We start from the raw sequence: 21,504 nt of genomic DNA, 5'->3' as shown, positions 1-21,504 counted from the left end.
TAGGTAAACATCATCAAAAATAAAAATAATAATAAAAGATCCTTGGCATTAATATGGCCCTCCCCTGGCTGTTGTAGGAATTTGATAAATGACCTAGCTATGGGAGATCAACATGCCTACACTCTGTTTCTCTAACCCTCAGCTAAATAAGATACTTTTTTTTAAAAGCAAAATAGATAGTGTTACTTTCACCTGGCTCAAGAAATAAAATGGCACAGTGCAGTTGAACTTGCCTCATTTTTCATTATGGAAGCACCTGTCCTTCCATTTGAATAAAGTTTTCTTATATTATTTGTTTGTTAATTTTCTTCCCTCGGTTTTTATTCTATCTGGAACTCTTATTAGTTGTATATTAAGCTTTCTAATTGAACCTTTAATTTTCTTATCTTACCTCTTATCTCTTTTTAGTTCTTTTTGAGATCTTTTTTCTCACTGATAATTACAGCTATGTTTTCAATTTGAGAACTTATCTGTTCCTAGTTTCATAACTTTCGTTGTTTCATGAACTATCTTTTATCTCTGATATAAGTCATTTAAAGATTTTTATATCTGTTTGTTTTTATTTTCACTGGAAGGTAGAGACAGAGACCAAAGATCTCTTTAGGAGTAACTGAGGTGGTTCATTCTCCAGATGCCCACAGCAGCCAGAGCTGGGCCGGAACAGAGCCAAGAGGCTGGGACTCCATCCAGGTCCCCCTGGTAGGCGGGTGGGCCATCATCTGTTGCTCCCCCGGGTGTGTATCAGTGGGAAACTGGATTGAACTGGGCATGTTGATAGGAAGTGGAGGCGTTCCAAGTGGAAGTACCAAACATTGCCCTAATACTTGTTTGAAGTATTTTTGTGTGCTCTATGTTGTCTTAGTTTTTCAAGCTGTTTTAGTCTTCTGTTTGTATTCCATGTTTTCTTCATACTTCAGCCAGTCAAAGTGAAACTGTTGAGAAACTCTGTAAAACATGGGTAGAATTATCAGCTGATGACTAGAGAGAGAGTCTGGCCATATCACAGAGAAAAAATATCCAAATATTAGTGTTTAGAGATCTCTGTTACTTTTATTTTTTTTTATTTTTTTTATCTCTCTCTCTTTTTTCTGCTGGGGGTAGAGTAGGTTATTCTCTTTGTAGTAGAATTTTTAGACCTGAACTATAGAAGGAGATAGGTGATTTCATTGTTAAAAATACAGAATTTTACTTAACTCTTTGTACTTGTGCCTGGTATCTTTGTGTCTAGTAATTTTTTGTTAACTTTCATCAAAAGTAGATAAAGCAAAAGAGTAAGTGGAAAAAATCATCTAATGGAAACTTAAACATCTTTTAAACCCTCTCATTTGTCTTCATGCTTTGTTCCCAGCCTTTTTTTTTTTTTTTTTTTAAAATATTCGGTAGAATTACGGAGAGAGTGTGATGGAATGAAGAGATCTGTCTCCTGGTCGCTCCTCAAACGGCTGCAGTAGCTGAGGCTGGGCCAGGCTGAAGCCAGGAGTCCAGAGCTGCTTTTGGTTGTCTGTCGCTTGTCGGTGCTGGAGTCATCTCACTGCCTGCCCGGTGCATTGTCAGGGAGCTGAATCGAAAGTGGAGCAGCTGATACTTTGTGTGGTACACTTATGGAGATGCTAGCACTGCAGGCTGCACCTTATTAAACACCCCACCTTTATTTTCTGCAATCACTTAGTCTTTTTTATGGTTTTGTAGCACAAACTGGCTTTTTTGGGATATCCTGTATAATGTTCCTCAGGTATTCAAGGTTCTCACTGTGTTCATTTCTCTATATACTTTTCAACTTCCAAAATTGTTTTGACAACTTGGTTCTGTAGTTTTCCCTTCTGTTCTCTGTTAATATAAGCTAGTTTTCCAAATCCTTTGGTCATCAGTCTCTTAATCCACCCACAATTCATTTTTTTGTTCTCAATTTTTTTTTTAAAAAATTTGTTGGAAAGTCAAATATACATAGAGGAGAAGAGATAGAAAGGAAAATCTTCCAACTGCTGATTCACACCCCCCCCCCCCAAGCACCTGCAATGGCTGGAGGGGCATGAATCTGAAACCAGGAGCCCAGAAGCCTCTTCCAGGTCTCCCATGTGGGTGTAGGGTCCCAAGGCTTTGGCCACAACTGCCTTCCCAGGCCAGAGCTGGATGGGAAGCAGGGCCACCGGGATTAGAACCAGCAGACAACCATATGGGATCCCAACGCGTACAAGGCAAGGACTTTAGCCACTAGGCTACCACACCAGTCCTTCTGTTCTCTAGTTTTGTTTTCTGTGTTGTCATTAGCTTTCTTTTAGACTTGGAAAGGACAGTGAAGAGATATTTCCTTTTTTTCCAAGTCTTCATTTTCATTATTATTATTATCATTTTATGATACAGTTTCATAGACCTTGAGATTTCCCTTACCCCTACCCCAGGTCCCCCTGACCCACTGAATTCCCCTATGTTATTATAGTAGTATAGTTCTTCATAAACAGTCATATGTCCATCATTGCAGGCATGAACAATGGCAGAGAGTCCAGCATCCTATTGTCAAGATATAGTAAACAGTTTCATTGGTAGTCCATCTTTGATCTGGAAATAAGAGATGCACACTGCATTGTATCCTCACATCTGGACATGAAAATATCCATTAAATGGTTACCATACATCCCTTAAACGAAAAGCCACAATACAGAATCAACAACAGGGTAGTTGAATTGCTGGCATTCCCGCCATTCCAATTGTGATGAAATCTTTCCAGAATCCACTTGCTGCTATGTCCACCTTAGTGTCTATCTCTGCCCAGATCTTCACTGCCAACACTTGGCTGGGGCAGTGGATCAATTTGTTCTGTCCTCTGAACTTCGTTATGGTACCAGGCGTCCTCTGCAGGCTCTGATGTACTGCCATATCCTTCATTTGCTTTTGGATATGCTGTCCATTGCTCCATCTGAGCCACTGAAGAGGCCCAGCTCTGACACATGCACTCCACGATCAGACCATGGAACCTGCAATTCTCTCCATGGTTGGGGTCTGAGTCCAGCAGTTCAGTTGGTAGAGAACTGCCAAAGAAACCTCATCTGATGCCATCCCAGACCTGATTCTTGTGTGTGTTTGCCAATACAGGGTCCAGCACAGTCCGTACCCCAGTCAGCTTACGTATATACTGGTGGTTGCAATTGCTGGGTCAGTTCTGTCTTCAGTTCCGCGGTTTACGCAAACCAGTGGGTTGGGGTTCAGCTCAATCCTTCCCACCACATAATGGCTGAAGAGATTTTTATTTCCCTCTAAATGTATTGCTTGGGTTAATGCTGTCTTGAGAAATATTTTATTTCTGGATCAAGATTTCATTTCTCTCATTGTCACATAAAGGGAATCTTCAGAAAGTTCATAGAAAATGTCTTATCTCAAAGCTTTGCATGGATTTTGATTTTTGCACCAAAATAAAATTAATTTCATTTCCATAACTTGAAATATTTTCATATTCTTTTCATTCTGAAGGCATCATAATTTATAATGAAGTGCTTTAGTTAGTGTCTGCTGCTCCCCATTACACACTAAGCATGAAGGGGTCAGGAACAGTTCTGTGTCTTGCAAACAGTGTCTGGAATATAATTTACAGGACGTTCGTGTTGAGTAAATGAGGCCTGCTTTCTTGTAAATCTTATTTTCTGAGGTTATGTAAATTTACTCTTCTGTAAGGTCCTTAGTTTGTTTTCTGTTGCTACAACAAAATATCTGATGCTGGACACTTCAGTTTGTTTAGCTCATGGTTCTGCAGGTTCAGGAGCATGGTGCCAGCATCCGCTTGTGCCTCTGAAGGCCTCATCACAGTGGCATGAGCTTGGGTGGCATATTTAGGAGGAGGGGATTCAGGAGACATGCAAGCTCTTAACACATTCTGCAGGAACTGTCTTGGTGCTGCAAGAATGGCCTCGTGTCCCTGGGGGCGAGGCCTGCTTGGGTACTTGGCCCCACTTCCTAAAGATTCCTATGTTGCTCAGCAGCTGTGGGGCCATGCAGTCACTAGTGCAGCTGTGTAATTCTGCTCTTCTAATGTTAATGAGTGGGCACGACCGTTCTAGTGAAACTTTGGCAGTCTGGTTTTGGCCTGTATGTCGTGGTTTGCCCACTTTGTTTACCTGTTAACTTGTCAGCTTTAACCTCGTTGGTTACTAGAAATGCCTTCTGTAGTAATTAGTACATTCCGAAGCAGCATCCACTCTTATTTAAAGGCAATCTGAGCATCACTGATCACCTTTTGAGATGTCCTTATGTGAGTTTAGTTGTCTTCTTGGTTCTTATCCTTTCACAGTTTCTCTAACTTTTCTGTCTCAAATATCCACCTTTTTTTTTTTTCAGTGTAATTCTTGGTCCTGTGGTTTGCTATATTTTTTCTGTCAAGTCTAATTCACTTTAAAAACAGCACTTTACAAGTCATTTCTACATCTGTGCCTTTATTTCTTTTTTGTTTTTAAGATTTATTTATTTTTATTGGAAAGTCAGATTTCAAGACAGAAGGAGAGACAAAGATCTTCCATCTGCTGTTTCACTTGCCAATAGCCACCACAGTCACAAACACACCCATATGGGATCCTAGCACATGCAAGGTGAGGATTTAGCCACTAGGTTGTTGCATCAGGCCCCATTCTTTAACTTTTTTGATAAGGTACAACTCCAAATTTGAGTGAAACCTGAAAGGTTTACATATGTCATTTTTCGGAGCATTGAAGTATTATTTTGAGTCCTTTTTGATCTATGTCGTCACTTGTGGATAAATAGAAGTTATAAAGGTGGATAATAGCATGTAAAAAGCTGTGAAACAGCACAGATTGTTTAGGATGTGGACAGTGTGGCAGTTCTTTTGGACTAATAGGTCAGGAAGGACTCTGTGCATCAGGAAAAAGATTTTGTTTGATGCTGTAGTTAACATAGAGCCACTTGAACTAAAGGATTTAAAGCAGGGAATGTGTTGCCAGCATGATTGCTCAATTGGCTAATTCTCTGCCAGCAAGTGCCAGGATCCATGCAGACACCAGTTCTTGTCCCAGATACTCCACTTCCTGCCCAGCTCCTTGTTTATGGCCTGGGACTCTGCACACATGTGGGAGACCTGGAAGAAGCTCCTGGTTCCTGGCTTTGTATCATCTCAGCTCTGTCCCTTGCAACCATTTGGGGAGTGAACCAGATCTTTCTCTGTAAATTTGCCTTTCCAGTAAAAATAAATAAATCTTTTTTTTAAAGATTTATTTATTCATTTTATTACAGCCAGATATACACAGAGGAGGAGAGACAGAGAGGAAGATCTTCCATCTGATGATTCACTCCCCAAGTGAGCCGCAACGGGCCAGTGCGCGCCAATCTGATGCCGGGAACCAGGAACCTCTTCCAGGTCTCCCACGCGGGTGCAGGGTCCCAATGCATTGGGCCGTCCTCGACTGCCTTCCCAGGCCACAAGCAGGGAGCTAGGTGGGAAGTAGAGCTGCCGGGATTAGAACCGGCGCCCATATGGGATCCCGGGGCTTTCAAGGCGAGGACTTTAGCTGCTAGGCTATACCGCCAGGCCCAAAAATAAATAAATCTTAAAAAAAAAAAACCCAAAAAACAAAAAACAAGCAAACTAGATGAGTGACTGTAAGATGTGCTTTCATAAAGAAATCATTTGTTAGTAGTATGTAGGATGATTCTTGACAGTACGAACCCCATTGCGAGGCTGCTGATTCAGGTGTTTTGCAGTTAAGTCATTAGTGCTTATGGCAATGGTACTATAGTCTTAGAAGGGCAGATTTTTTTTTTTTTGGTATTAAAAGGAATAAGGAAGAACAATCTATATATTGGCAATTGGTGAAGCAAATAGAGAAGGCAGGAAAAAAGGTTTGATGGTGAAGGGACTCTTAAAATTGATTTCACTTTGTACTTATAGCAACATACAGGTGGAGGTTCATCTATAGTAAATTCACCCACAGGTAATGTGGTTGATACGTTAGATAAGAAGTGGAGCAACTCTGCAATCAGCACATTTTGGAGAGGAGGAAGCTTGGAAGGGAAGTCAAGAAAATTCATGACTGAAAAACACACCTTAAATTTGCTTGTGAGGAAGGCACTAGTGCTGTGTTTCAGGCGAGTGGTGTGGGTAGAAGTCTGCATTGACATAATAGTGAATAGAAAATGAAGTGAGACAGCAGAGACAGAAGAAAATACAGATGTTAGGTAAGTGGGATTCTGATGTGGAAAATGATGTAGGTTGCAGGATATCCAGTTTTAAAATAGGCTTAAATGATAAAGGGAATTTATTGCCTTATGAAATAGAGAAGTCCAGAGGTAGTACTGATGATTAAAATGTTTCAGGCTTGGAGTTGGCAGACAGAACTGATGGGAAGGACTAGGATGGCGTATGAGAGAGGGTAGAAGAAACTAAAAGGAGGAGGCTGATACTGAGAAAAACAAAGGCTAAATAAAGCAAGGGATCTCATTTAGTGTAAATAAAAGACTGATAACAGTAAGGTTGTCTAAAAAAGCCTTTTTCTAGTTAGCCTAATTCAACTGCAGTGTCCCAGATAGGCTTTAAACTTGGTAGCTTTCATGTTCTGGTCCTGTTATTTTTGTAGCACATTTGTTTATTTGTTGGCTCTTCTCCCATGACATAAAAGTTGAATCTGGCTAATTCCTTTGTACTTACATGGATACAGTATTGGTTCTCCCATAAAGGGGTGAACCCAGAGATCATTATGGGAAGCTTTTCTTTATGTGTAGGTGACAATAAAACGAGTAGTGACAAGTTTGTCTTAGCAAAATTATGACTTCTTAAAGTTTGCTGCCTCTGTCTTTTTTTTTAAAAGATTTATTTTTATTACAAAGTCAGATATACAGAGAGGAGGAGAGACAGAGAGGAAGATCTTCCGTCTGATGATTCACTCCCCAAGTGAGCCGCAACGGGCCAGTGCGCGATGATCCGATGCCAGGAACCAAGAACCTCTTCCGGGTCTCCCATGGGGGTAGTCCCAATGCATTGGGCCGTCCTCGACTGCCTTCCCAGGCCACAAGCAGGGAGCTGGATGGGAAGTGGAGCTGCTGGGATCAGAACCGGCGCCCATATGGGATCCCGGGGCTTTCAAGGCGAGGACTTTAGCTGCTAGGCCACGCCGCCGGGCCCTGCTGCCTTTGTATGTTCACCTCTGTTCTGTTGTCCCTTCCTGCCCTTTTGCAGGTTTATGGACCGTTTCCAAATAGGGAAGGATGCTTTATATTCTTCCACATTATATAGGAGTTAACCTGGATGTTTACATTTTTAAGTTGTCTTTGAATTCAGTACTTTAACTAGTGCTTGAATTAGAGTAATGTGATAGAATAATTCAGTCTCAATTTGTATGTAAAATTTCAAGTAATATGGATTCCTTCAAATTAATAATGCATTAAGAGTTACATAATTTAAAAGCCAGCAGGCCAACTAAATTGCAGACTGCCGTATAGCAGTGTACTTTCCAGAATTGGTCTTGAGTTTCAGTAGCTTTAAATTAGAGATCTCTAGGGCATTTCTCCCATAAAATACCACTACCCTCGGGGCTGGTGTTGTAGTGCCATGAGTTAAACTGCTGCCCTAATGCCAGCATTGCATATGACCCCCTCTTGGCTGCTCCATTTCTGATCTGGGTCCCAGGTAATGTGCCAGGGAAAGCAGAAAAAGATACTTTAAGTGCTTGGGTTTCTGGGAACCCATGTGGGAGGCCTGGATGGAATTCCAGGCTCCTGGCTACAGCCTAGCCCTGCTTCAGCTCTAGCTCTAATCCCAGCCATTACAGACATTTGGGGAATGAGCCAGTAGATGGAGGATGGAGGATCAGTCTTTTTCTGTTTCTGTCTCTCACTTTGCCTATTAAATAAATAACTGAGCAAATCCTTTTTTTTTTTTTTTTTTTAAAGCCACTGCTGTATATAGATTAGAAGTTGTTCTTGGTAAATGATTTTCTGAGAGCTGGGACTAGTTGGGGAATAACTGATATTTCTTACTGCCCCTGACAATGTGTGATTCTTAGAAGTAGTATTGAAGGTTAAATCTGCTTCTGTTGCTTTAGGGAAGTTGGTTTAGAAAAGTTAGAATAATGATTAGAAAAGCTTTCCTTCATCCCTTTCCTTACCCTGGTATCACATAATGGTCCTCTTTTCTACGCTGCCTGCTTCGGCATTTCTAATATGATGGTCATGCAGATCTGTGCAGGGTAGTGCATATAGATGTGTGCAAGTTAATTCTGACTTGAGTGGTAGCCAGGTAAGGATCACCTGAAGTGATGGTGTGGTAACGATTTGTAAGAAAGGAGGAAATCTTTGCTATTGGAGAATAAGAACTAAACAGCTGTTGTTGGGTGCAGTGGTTACTGATGCTTGTAATACCACATTCCATATCAGAGTCAAGCTTCCTGATCTTTTTTTAAGACTTAATTATTCTTATTAGACATATTTATAGAGAGAAAGAGAGACAGATCCATGCAACTCCCTGTATGGCTACAACAGCCAGAGTGGGGTTGATGTGGAGCCAGGAGTATCTTTCAGGTCTCCCTTGTGCATGCAGGGTCCCAAGGCTTTGGGCCATCTTCTACTGCCTTCCCAGTCCATATACAGAGAGCTGAATGGGGAATGGAACACTTGGAACATAAACTGGTGCCCATTATGGGATCCCAGCAATTAAAGATTAGAGGATTAGCCTGTTGAGCCCATAACATCAGCTTTGCTTCCTGCTTTTGCATGTGCCTGGAAAGGAAACCGAAGATGGCCCTAGAACTTGCCCCTTATGGAAGCCAGGGCGGAGTTACTGGCTCCTGGCTTTGGCTTGATTCAGACTGGACAGCTGTAAGCATTTGAGGAGTGAACCAGCAAATGGATGCATTCCCTCTGTCTCGATCTCAGTGTTTGTTTCTCTGTCGGTCTGCTTTTCAAATAAATATTTTTTCAAAAAAAAAATCTAACATCTTTTTTCTGTATATTTTTGCTTGTGGGTGATGTTAAATTGTCTAAAAACTAGGTTCTGGGCCCGGCGGCGTGGCCTAGCGGCTAAAGTCCTCGCCTTGAAAGCCCCGGGATCCCATATGGGCGCTGGTTCTAATCCCAGCAGCTCCACTTCCCATCCAGCTCCCTGCTTGTGGCCTGGGAAAGCAGTCAAGGACGGCCCAATGCATTGGGACACTGCACCCGCGTGGGAGACCCGGAGGAGGTTCCAGGTTCCCGGCATCAGATCGGCGCGCACTGGCCCGTTGCGGCTCACTTGGGGAGTGAATCATCGGAGGGAAGATCTTCCTCTCTGTCTCTCCTCCTCTCTGTATATCTGGCTGTAATAAAATGAATAAATCTTTAAAAAAAATGTCTAAAAACTAAGTTCTAAAAAATGCTACTTAAGAACTAGTGAAGAATTGTGTAAGACTGTAAGTAACTGCTTTCTGTTAGACAAAATATATGACAAAACAATAACAGTTGGTTCTTTAACAAATTTTGTATGTATAATGTACAATAGAGGCCTAGATTATAAAGGTACAGCTGTATGTTCAGCATTTCAGTTTAATTTGCATTTAACTGATACATAAATGCTCAGTAACTGTTCTGAAGTAAAAATTCTAAATAGGAGCCACCATGTTTTTAGTCTAGACCATATTATGCAAGATTTGTTTTCCTGTCCTTGAGAAACACTCATTTAAAATTTAAAGTTAGGGTAAGGGCCAAGTGCAGTAACCTGGCGGGTAGAGTCCTCACCTTAAGCACACCCACGGATCCCCATATGGTCGCTGGTTCTAATCCTGGCAGCCCCAATCCTGGCAGCCCCACTTCCCATCGAGCTCCCTGCTTGTGGCCTGGGAAAGCAGTCGAGGACGGCCCAAAGCCTTGGGACACTGACCTGCGTTTGAGACCTGGAAGAAGTTCCTGACTCCAGACTTCAGATTGGCTCAGCTTCAGCCATTGGCAGCTACTTGAGGACTGAATCAACAAACAGAACATCTTCCTTTCTGTCTCTCCTCCTATCTTTATATAGGACTTTCCAATTAAAAAAAAAAAACAAAACAAAAAAACACAATAGTTCTTTAAAAAAAAAAAGGGTAAAATGAGACCATACTTGAAGTGGCTGGAGGAATAATATCAGATTTTTTAGAGGCAGTAGATTCCATTTGAATGCTAAATAGGATGTGCTGTACAGATTTGTAAAGCATATTCCCTACCCTCCTGAAAGGGTTGAAACAGGTCAAGCATCCCTAGTCCAGCACTTTAAAAAATTTCAGATTTTGGAACATTTTGGATTTTTAGATCAGTGATACTCAGCAAGTGAAGTATTCCAAAATCTGAAATACTACTTGTCCCACATGTATGAGATAATCTGTTTTAGTGTTTGCAGACAATATTAGGCTTCAGCAAAGGAAAAGATTGTGGAGTGTATCTAGGAAGACTTGTGGGAGGACCTGGCGTGATGGCTAAGGGACTAAATCCTTGCCTTGCACATGCCAAGATCCCATATGGGTCCTGGTTCATGTCCTGGCTGCTCCACTTCCCATCCAGCTCCCTGCTTATGGCCTAGAGAGCAGTGGAGGATTGCCCAAAGCCTTGGAACCCTGCATCCTTTTGGGAGATCCAGAGGAGGATCCTGGCTTTGGATTGGCTCAGCTTTGGCTATTGTGGTCATTTGAGGGATGAACTAGTGAATGAAAGATATTTCTGTCTCTCCGTCTTGCTGTAAACCTGACTTTCCAATAAAAATAAGTAAATCTTTAAAAAGGGGGTTGGGGAGAGAAGACTTGTGGGAAAAAGGTCTTTTTAACTGATCTTCAAAAGATGGGTAAGGTATGGGTTGGCAAGAAAGAGGACATTTCAAGTTAGGCAGATTAAGGAGAGAAATCATGACAGGTAGAAATACATTCAGCGTTAAGTTGGGCAGAGTAAGCAGCAGCTTGAAGAGAAGGCTGTGATAGGGAGGCTGGGTTTGGTATCAATCAACCTGGCACCTGACCTGACGTGAAAATGTGGGAAGATCATTTGACCATGGTTTCTTTTTTTTCCTCCTTGCTCTATCATTTTCATTGTTGTTGCTTTTTCCCTAAAGCTCATACTTTAAAAAGTTTACAAAACCCCAAAACCAACATTCTTAGAGAAGTTTATTCTAATCTGTTCAGTATTTCTTTGAGTTGTTGGAACCATAGACTGACTTTCACATTGAAATTTCCATTTGTGGTTAATACCATATCATATCTCAGACCATTTAGATTTGCTACTGTGCTTGGATGCCTCTCTGTAACCGTTGACTTCTCGTCATTGAGTGTTTAGAATGTAGAAGAAATAGCAATATTAGCAACAGTTCCTTTTTCTGATTCATTATTTATAGCATATTTCAGTCCTTTTTTTGCCCTTTCCTTTTACCTCAGGTCAACAGGACATACTGCTGTGGCACCTACCGAGCAGGTCCTATGCGACAAATAAGTCTTGTTGGAGCAGTAGATGAAGAAGTTGGTGATTACTTCCCAGAGTTCCTTGATATGTTAGAAGAATCTCCATTTTTAAAAGTGAGTATTTTAATTCAGATGATTAGAACTCTGATCATTAGTGATTATTAAGTTAATTTTGCATATTAAAACTAAATTTTAGCTGATTTTTTAATAAAAGTGTTTAAAAAACAGTGGTACAAAATACTTAGATTCTCTTTTACGTAACTTACGTTGTGTAGCATTTATGTTTTGTCTACATATATGAAGAATATTGTTCAGAATTTGTATTTGGAGTGGGGCATTACGCTGTGGATAGTCCTGTAAAATGTTGTTTTAATGTGACTCATGCATCTGATTCTAGATGACTTTGCCCTGGGGTACACTTTCCAGCCTCCGACTGCAGTGTAGGTCCCAGAGTGATGATGGGCCTATCATGTGGGTGAGGCCAGGAGAGCAGATGATCCCAACAGCAGATATGCCAAAGTCACCCTTCAAACGACGACGGTAAACATATATTTTCTCAAATAAGCCGGATTACTCCCTCTCCACCCTCCCCTGCAGTTGGTTGCTTATAAAAATGCTTGTGTCCTAAGCACTGGGTTATTTGAAGAATTGCCTTAACTAACTCTTCCAGCTTCACTTTATTCCATATTACTCATTACACAGACATCAGGTTGACACATTATCTGTAGAAATAAATACAACTTTTATTTCATTTCTTAAAACCTGGGTTTTAACTCCTTAAGTGTGGTCTACTTCAGAGTAACTCCAGCATCACTGGAATCAGCTTTCAAACCACGCTCTTTCGTTTATCCCTGCTTCTATACTGTTCTTTTTTTGAATAACATGCCCTCCTCCCCCCATCTTCCTTTAGATGTCTTCTCCTCTGTGAAGTTTTGTTTGCTTAGATAATTATTCTCTTCATTAATGATCTGTTTACATGTTTTTGGTTCTTACTCAGTTTTTAGTTCCTTAAGGATAGACTATTTAAGTCACCTGTTTCTTCTTGACATAGTATGTAACCAGAATTTGCTGAATGAAACCAATAATATGTTGCAGTGCAGATTTTAATAATTGATGTGAATTTTTACATAAATTTCTTTTGATGATGTTTACATAGTTGAGAAGTATGCATGCCCATGTGGACCACCTATTAGTGTGGATGGTTGAAGCCTGGGGAAAAGTAGATAAAACGACTGCTTCTAGTCACCTGTTTTCTTCCTGTATCTGGGGAAAGTAGGAAAAGAAGAGGAGAGGGATGCTGCCAGCAGCCCAACTGCATCAGTACCCAGGAATGGGGAGGTATATTCTAAAACATGGAAGCTTATTTCAGCAGCTCTGTTACTGATATTTGTAGACATATCATTTCTAATGACTGCATAGTTTTACTGAATGTATGAAGATTTAGTGAACCAATTGTTTCTTAGTGTAAATATTTTCTGGTTTTTCAACATAAGCAGCATTTGATGAGCTAGACAGTGGTATGCTGGAGCCAGTTTGTGCCAATTTAGAAGGGCCACCCCTGGGGCTCATGCGATGGCTCAGCTGACTAATCCTCCACCTTTGAGCACCTGAGTAACCCATATGGGCACCAGTTTGTGTCCTGGGTATTCCACTTCCCATCCAGCTGCCTGCTTATGGCCTGGAAAAGCAGTAGATGATGATTCAAAGCCTTGGGATCCTGCACCCATGTGGGAGACCCGGAAGAGGCTCCTGGTTCCTGGTTTTCAATTGGCTTAGGTCCAATTGTTGTGGCCATTTTGGGTGTGAACCAGCAGATGGAAGATCTTTCTGTCTTTCCTCTCTGTAGATCTGCTTTTCCAGTAAAAATATGTCTTTAAAAAAAATAAAAAGGGCCACTCCTAGCATCCTTTTATTTCCTCATTGAATGATCTCATATTAGTAGTTATCAGCCTTATATCAGCCAGTCTACCTCCCAACCACCAGATGCTGTATCTAATTTTAGATGGGTGGGTGTCTGTTGGTAGAAATACAAGCTATCTTTGTAAATTCATGGAAAATGTGTTCTGTGGAGAAACTACATATGGATTTCAAAAAGAAAATTTTTGTACCAAAGTAAGATTGTGTTTGAATTGCATTTTTCCCACCAAGTTTTAATAATCTGCAAATGAATATTTATTTTCTAATAGAAATTCCTGAATACTTACACTGTGTGCAGTTATGTCTGGATATGTGCTAATGTATATGCCTGCTCAAGTAGCAAGACGTGTTACTTTCCCCACACTGTTAGCATCTGACAAAGTTGGCTCACTTTAGTTTTCTTTGAGGAGTTTGTTATTTGGTGATTCTCTTTTAATTTCCTTCACCTAAATTCTGTTGGGATATTTTTCAGTTGAAAATTTCTGAATATGTTTGTTTTAAAGTTTCATATTTCTCTTCAGTTTCCTTTTAGCTTTAGTTTTTTTGTTTTGTTTTGTTTTTTTCCTCTTTACTCACAGAAGTTTGTTTATATATAGTCAGGGGCTTTTTTTTATCTTTTTCTCTGTAGTTTTCTCTTTTGTGGTAGAGTTAGCTCTTCTCTCATCACACTATAAAATATTCACCTCTGTCTTCTCTTAGTATTTGTCTGATTTCATATCTACATATTTAATCTTCCTGTAATTGGTCAGTGTAGAGGAAGAGATTTAACTTTTTTTGTTTTTTTTTCTAATTAGGTAGCTTTACTTAGTTTATTTAATAATTATTATTCTTCTATTAGTCTGAGTTGCCATATAATTTTGTTTTTGTTGGTATTAAATAGTCTCAAGTGAGGCATTCCAAAGCACTTTGAATTACAGTGAATTAATCAGAACACTAAAGTCAACCTTTTGTCTTAAAGAGAATTTCTTACTGTTCAATATGGTGGATTTAATGTGAACAGCTTTTCTAGTTATCAAGGATATTGCTAATGAAGGTCATACTTTAAAAAAATTTTAAATAGGGCTTGTAGTGAAGAAATCTTCCCGTCTTTTTCTCCCAGAAGCAGACATATTTTTGTTAAAGATGAAAACAGCAGAGGCCTGGCTCAGAAATACTTGCCTTGCCAAATGCCAGTTTGGGTGACAGCGTGTGTCCTGGCTGCTCCACTTCCCCTCCAGCTCCCTGCTTGTGGCTTGGGAAACAGCAGAGCATGACCCAAAGCCTTGGGATCTAACACTTGTATGGGAGACCTGGAGGAAACTGCATGACTTTGTGGTATAACTTCTCTGTTTTTTTTTTAAGGTGTTGGTACTTAAACCTTGCATTCTATCATTTTGTCATATCCTCAAGTCTTTACAGAATTTTATTGTACTGTCTGTCTTAACATCAATCTTAAACAATTTAATTGACATATAACATACATTTATGGGGTATAGTGTGATAATAGCTATATAATACATAATGATAAAATCAAGATAATTTGAAGTTTGTTTCCTCAAACATTTATCACTTTTTGTTGTTTGGAGTCTTTGAATTCTTCTGTTCTAGTTATTTGAAGTATACATTAAATTGTTGCAAATAGTAGTCTACTGTGCTATACAATGCTAGCGTTTCTTGTCCCTATGTAACTGTATTTTGATCCCTGTTACCTAATTATATCTCCTTTCTCCCGCCTCTTGTGACTGTTATTTTATTCTCTACTTCTGTGAGATAAACTCTTTGTTTCTCTGTATATCCCTCTGTCTATACACACACATATTGGTTCTTGGAGGATTTGGAACCCTGCTTTCTACTGCTTTAATATAGTTATTTCACAGTTTTCAGCCCAGGGTTTCCAATTTGATGCTTTCCTGAAACTGCAGTAGTTGTCATCCTGGAGTTTGCTTTTCTTCTTCAAAGAATTGCTTATTTGAAAGTTACAGAGTGGGTGAGACAGATACCTATCCATCCACCGGTTATTCCCCAAATGACTGCAGAGGCCAGGGCTGCAGGCTGAAGCTGGGAGCCAGGAGCCTCCTCCAAGTCTCCGGCATGGGTACAGAAGCCCAAACACTTGGGCCATCTTCCACTGTTTTTCTAGGCCATTAGCAGGGAGGTGGATCAGAATTAGAATGTCCAGCACATGAACTGGTGTTGCATGTGATGGCTTAACCTGCTGTGTCTGCTGCTGCCGCTTTTTTTTTTTTTTAAATAAGATTTATTTTATCTACTTGAAAGGCTGAATGAAAGAGGGAGGGAGAGGGAGATCCTGCATGTGCTGGCTGATGCTTTGAATGGCCACAGCAGCTTCAGGTGGGCTAACCTGAAGCTTGGAAACTGAAGCTCCATCCAGGTCTCCCATAGATGTGCCAGCGGCCCAAGCACTGGATCATTCTCTGCTGCTTTCTGAGGCACATAAGCAAGACCCTGGATTAGAAGTAGAGCAGCCAGGACTTTAACCAGCTCTCTCTGAAGTAATACTCTAGGAAAGGATATTCCAAGTTGTATGTTTAGAAATTAAGTGTAACTGGTAATTTAACTAGAATTCACAGGCTGGTTTTCACTTGGGATTTTTCATGTTCATTCATTAGCTTCTGGCATGTGATACTATTTACGAGAAGTGTTCACACTGGTGTAGATGTGGGTCCTTTGTAGGTAACTTGTGTTTTTTTCTTGTCTGAAAGGTTATAGCATCCTCTGTTGCTGGTAGTCTGAAATTTCACAGCAGTAATATATTTGGTTTGAATCTTTCCTTCTTTGTAAAAATTTTTAAATCTGTCTTCATTACTTAAAAGACAGAGCAGCAGAAAGATGCGCCCCAAGTCTTTCGTTCTTAGTTTTATATCATTCTTATTAGTGGTTGCACCCTATGGTACAGTGGGTTAAGTTCTGGCCTGGTCATTGCAGATATTTGAAGCTTGGGCTATCCATCCCACTTTTAAGATAAATAGATGTTGAAATCATTCACTTTGTAGAATTCTATGTTAATTTTTCTTTTCTTTATTTTTTACTAAGATCATTATTGTCTGAATAATACAGGGGACCTCCAAATAATTGATGGAAAAATGGAATTAAAAGGTGAATGTATGTTGATACAAAACATTTTTGAAATCCGTGCATTTGAGAGGTCTTAAAAGGTCATGAAAATAGATATTATCTAAAAAAACTATACAGGAATTTGGAAAAAAAATTGCACCAAAATAAACTTATTAATTAGTACCATTTATCCAAAAATTTTTTGAAGTACCCTTCTAGAACTGGTTTGATCATCCTTATTTCTTCTGGACTTAACCTTTTGCTTTTCTGGTAGATTACTTGACTTTGTCCCTTTGTTTCTTTTGATCTTTTTTTTTTTTTTTCTTTTTTTAATTTATTTTATTTTTATTACAAAGTCAGATATACTGAGAGGAGGAGAGACAGAGAGGAAGCGGAACTGCCAGGATTAGAACCAGTGGCCATATGGGATCAAGGCAAGGACCTTAGCCACTAGGCCACACTGCCAAGCCCTTGTTTCTTTTGATCTTGACATGTTCAGATATCTGATGATTTTTTTTCTTCATATTCTGGATTGTGATGCTGGACTTATTAGTAGTTCTGTTTATATTTGAGTGAGGCTTGTCAACAGATAGTTTCATTGTAAGGCTGGGCCAGAGCCTGAAACTGTATCTAGGTTTCCCATGTGGGTAGCAGGTACCCAAATTCTTGGGCCTTCCTCTGCTTATTTCCCAAGCGCATTGTCTGGGAACTGAACCTGAAGTGGCGCAGCCAGGAATCCAACTGACCCTCAAATGGGATGCTAGCATCTCACACAGCAGCTCAGGCCACTATGCCACAATGCTGGCTTCTGTTCTCTTTCAGGAGTTGGGAATCTTGCAGAGAAACTTCTTCAGATTTCTTTCATACTGTTAGGAAGAATCAGCTCATCTCCATTCCTAAATTAATCACTGGCAAGAGGAATGAACTTACAAAATTTATTTGCAGGATTTCACCTTAATTCTTTCCTCACTTCATTTTTATCTTTTCATTATTATGCTAGGCCTTTTTTCTTTTATTTTTTTATTTGGGCTTCTCAAAGTCTGTTCGGCAGATTTGCTTTCTGGTAGCCAAGCCCTTATGTATCCTAGACCTGTGGCTCTTTCTGCTCAGTTTGATTAGTGTGAGGTACTGATCATTTTCCAACTTGCAGAAATTTGTTTGATATTGCTCATTCTTCACTTTTCTTTGTTACCTCATGGTCATTGCTATCACCTTTAGACTGTTATGTTTAGAAAATTTGAGCATTGGGCCTGGCGCCATGGCCTAGCGGCTAAAGTCCTTGCCTTGAACACCCCGGGATCCCATATGGGCGCCGGTTCTAATCCCGGCAGCTCCACTTCCCATCCAGCTCCCTGCTTGTGGCCTGGGAAAGCAGTTGAGGGCGGCCCAAAGATTTGGGACCCTGTACCCGCGCAGGAGACCCGGAAGAGGTCCAGGTTCCCGGCTTCGGATCGGCGCAGCACTGGCCGTTGTGGCCACTTGGGGAGTGAATCATCGGACGGAAGATCTTCCTCTCTGTCTCCTCCTCTCTGTATATCTGACTTTGTAATAAAATAAATAAATCTTTAAAAAGAAGAAAATTTGAGCATTTAAATCAGACTATAATAAACTCCCATGTATTCACTAACAGTGTTCAATTTATTGGATTTATTCTTACATCCATTCTACCACTGTATTCCCCTACTTTTAATGTGAGCTTGAAGTCTTTCCCTTTCATTTTAATGTATGGAGATCATAGGTATGCTCAGTTTGCCATCTTGAATTAAGGTCTAATAGGGTTAGGACAAGCATTGTGATGCAGGCAGGTGAAGCTGCCACTTGGGATACTGCATCCCATATCTGAGTGGCTGGGATCAAGTCCTGCCTCTGCTTCTAGTCCAGCTTGTTGCTAACATGGCCAAGAGGCAGTGGATGATGGCCCAAGTACTTGGGTTCTTGTAATGCATGTGGGAGATCCAAGATGAAGTTCTGGCTCCTTACTTTGGAGAGGCCCAGACCTGACCTACTGTGAACACTCAAGGAATTATCAGTTGATGGAAAATACTTCTTTCTCTACCGCTTTCACTCTACCTTTCAAATAAGCAAGTAAATATATATATATACACACATACATAGGTTTTTTTTTTTTTTAAGATTATTTTTTATTTGGAAGAGTTGGGCTATCCTCTGCTGCTTTCCCAGGCAAATTATTAGGGAGCTGGGTCAGAAGTGGAACAATCAGATGTGAATCTGTGTCCATATGGGATGCCAGCATCACCAGTCGGGATAAATTTCTGAAGAAAAAGTCTCATAAAATATTTTGAGAAAAATAAAGATGGGTAAGAGTAAAGATACACAGAGTCCTAGCCTTTTTCTTTTTTGTCACAGGATAATGAAGTTTACATGTCCAAATACTGTATTTGAGCCTAATCAAAGGTATAGCTTCTGCTTTATCATGGCCTACAAGGGAGGAAGGGAGGTAATCATTAATATTACAATGTAGTGTGTTAAATGTTAGTGGTAAATATCACTGAACCTTCAGTCCCCACCTTAAATTAAATATGGTGTCTAATAGGATTTTACTTTTACTGCTACTAAATGTTTGTTTGTCTTTTTCCCTTTCCCTTTCCTTGCAATATATCAACTCTAGATCAATGAATGAAATTAAAAATCTCCAGTACCTACCTCGGACCAGTGAACCCCGTGAAGTTCTCTTTGAAGATAGGACAAGAGCTCATGCTGATCATGTAGGTCAGGGGTTTGACTGGCAGAGTACGGCTGCTGTTGGGGTTTTGAAAGCTGTACAGTTTGGTGAATGGTAAGTTAGTGGAACTCAACTACGAGGTTCATTAATAGTGTCTAAGAAAATGTGGGCTCCATTTAAAAGGTTGATGACCAGTTTTATAAATTTGGTAAGATACACTTTATGTTTGCCTCTGAACATTTGAAAATACCTATTGTAGCAGTGAATGTTGTGTTACCACAGGGTAAACTGGTTTGGGATACGCACGGCCCCTGTTGAAGTGCCCTAGTTTCCCTGTGCTTCTGATTGACCTTCCTGCTAATGCACTGTCAGGCAGTACACAGCGACACAAGTATTTGGGCCACTGTATCCCTGGGGAGACCCAGATGTAGCTCCTGGTCTCTGTCTCTCTTCCCTTTTTCTCTCACTTTTCAACAAATAAATAATCTCTTTTGAAAATGTATATACTCTAGTGTTATAATTACATTGTTGTAAAGCAGATTTCCAGAATTTTTTCATTTTATAAAGCTGAAGCCCTGTACTTCCTAATTAAACAGCTCCCCTGTGCTCTTCACTCCCTGGCTCTGGTAACTGTGATTTTACTGTTTGTATGAATTTGACTACTTTAACTCTCTCACATAAGGGATGCCGTACAGTATTTGTCTTTATATAGCTAGCATAATATCCATGTAATTCATATTAGCAAGTGTCAGACTTTCCTTCCTTCTTAAGGCTGAATACAGTCCTTTTTATGATGCATCCCACATTTTTGAAATCCATTGATTCATTACTAGACACTTGAGTTGTTTATATCTTTAGACTATTTGGCAATGAACATGGCTATCAAATATCCTTTGTGTACTTTTTCAGCTAGATCTTTGGGGTATATTATCTTCTTTTATTTTTGATGGTGTTTACATACTTGAGATAGATGTATACCCTGTGGACCACCGATCAGGGTGGGGAAGGTCGAGGATTGGCGAAAAGTGAATGAGACAGTTGCTTCCAACTTTTTTTTTCCTTCCTGTTTCTGAGAGAAGGGTAGCTAACAGTCTAACCACATCAATAAGGGTTGTTATACTCAGTGGAATTGCTGCATCATTAGCAATCTAATTTGTTTAAAATTATTATTTGGCAGAGAGAGCATTCCAATCCTCTGGGTAACTATCCAAATGTCCACCACAGTTGGTGCTGGGAAAGTTTGAAGCTGAGAGCCAGGAATTCAATTCAGATCTCCACTGTGGGTGGTTGGGACCATCTATTTGATCCACCACCTTGTACCTTCCTGGTGCATCTGGATAGGAAGCTTGAATCAGGAGGGAGCTAGGATGTGAACCCAGGTAATTTGATAAAGGATGTAGGCATCCCAACCTGGCATCCTAGCCAATAGGCCAAATGCCTGTGTGCTCTATTATTAATTTTCTGATGAGCTACCAGACTAAAGTTTTCCATAGTAGGTGTACCATTTTATATTCAATTTTCGGTATTTTAATAAAGCTAAGGAAATAGAATTGCAAATGATAAGAGAACTGCAAATGCAGTTGGCTTAAAAGAAAGCTATTCTTTTTAGTCATTGGTATTTTAAATTTGTAACATCTGAATTTTGTAGAGATTTTATTTATTGGTATTTTTGAGAAAATGGATTAAAGAAGTCAATGTATGCTTAGTCTTAGACAATTTGTATCTCTTTGCTGTTAGTAGCATTTGCAGTAACTAGAAAACTAGAATTTTTGTGATATTTTGAGATACTTGTTGCTAAAACTTGATTTTATCAATATTAGGAGTGACCAGCCTCGCATAACCAAAGATGTGATTTGTTTTCATGCTGAGGATTTTGCTGATGTTGTACAGAGACTTCAGTTAGACCTTCATGAACCTCCAGTTTCCCAGGTAACAACTACTGCATTATTCTTGGGGCGAGAGATAATAGACATAAGTTGTTGTACTGTGTTATTTTACATGTTATAGCTGGATACATTGGGTGAATTAAATTTTATTTTTATTAAATGTTATAGGAAAGAGAAGCAAGCAGCTTCTCTAGGCTGCTTGAGAGCCTTCAGTCTTAAGGAGGTCAGGTGGTTGGGATGATTCACTTGTCCTTCCTGCTCTTTTCTGGCCATGAACACTAAGGGCTGTTAACTAAGGCATGGAACAAGACAAAATTTTGTCCCTGTGTGTGGCAAAGAACAGTGATAATTAACTGTACTTTGAAATGCTTACTTCATTCTCTAGACCATCTAACTTTTTTGTACTTTGTTAATAGAAGGGTAGTAAAAAATGTGGCAAAATTTTTCTTAAGCATTACAAGATATTTTAGCAATTTTTATATCACTTAGCATTATTTAACTTTCCCTACTGTTTCCCTATGTTAAAAAGTTGTGAAATTTGTTTTCCTGAATTATTACATACACTAAAGTCTCATGTAATTTT

At 39.8% G+C, this 21,504-nt stretch overlaps 1 protein-coding gene across 2 annotated transcripts in view; it reads left to right on the top strand.

The window, feature by feature from the left end:
- The window catches only part of RSBN1 (round spermatid basic protein 1), a 53,223-nt gene that overhangs the window by 27,061 nt on the left and 4,658 nt on the right, over positions 1 to 21,504 (top strand). The window contains exons 3-7 of one of the 2 annotated variants that reach the window (XM_058660070.1): positions 11,358 to 11,495; positions 11,779 to 11,921; positions 18,720 to 18,767; positions 18,982 to 19,149; positions 20,856 to 20,964. In XM_058660070.1, the coding sequence (XP_058516053.1) occupies positions 11,358 to 11,495; positions 11,779 to 11,921; positions 18,720 to 18,767; positions 18,982 to 19,149; positions 20,856 to 20,964 (606 nt within the window). The remainder of the gene's footprint in view (positions 1 to 11,357; positions 11,496 to 11,778; positions 11,922 to 18,719; positions 18,768 to 18,981; positions 19,150 to 20,855; positions 20,965 to 21,504) is intronic. The other variant, XM_004581906.2, reaches the window with a different exon arrangement.

This window comes from Ochotona princeps, chromosome 2 (assembly GCF_030435755.1).
Source record: "Ochotona princeps isolate mOchPri1 chromosome 2, mOchPri1.hap1, whole genome shotgun sequence".
In the NCBI taxonomy this organism is placed as follows: Eukaryota; Metazoa; Chordata; class Mammalia; order Lagomorpha; family Ochotonidae; genus Ochotona; species Ochotona princeps.
Note: the sequence above shows the minus strand (reverse complement) of the source record. Positions and strands in the feature narration are given on the sequence as shown.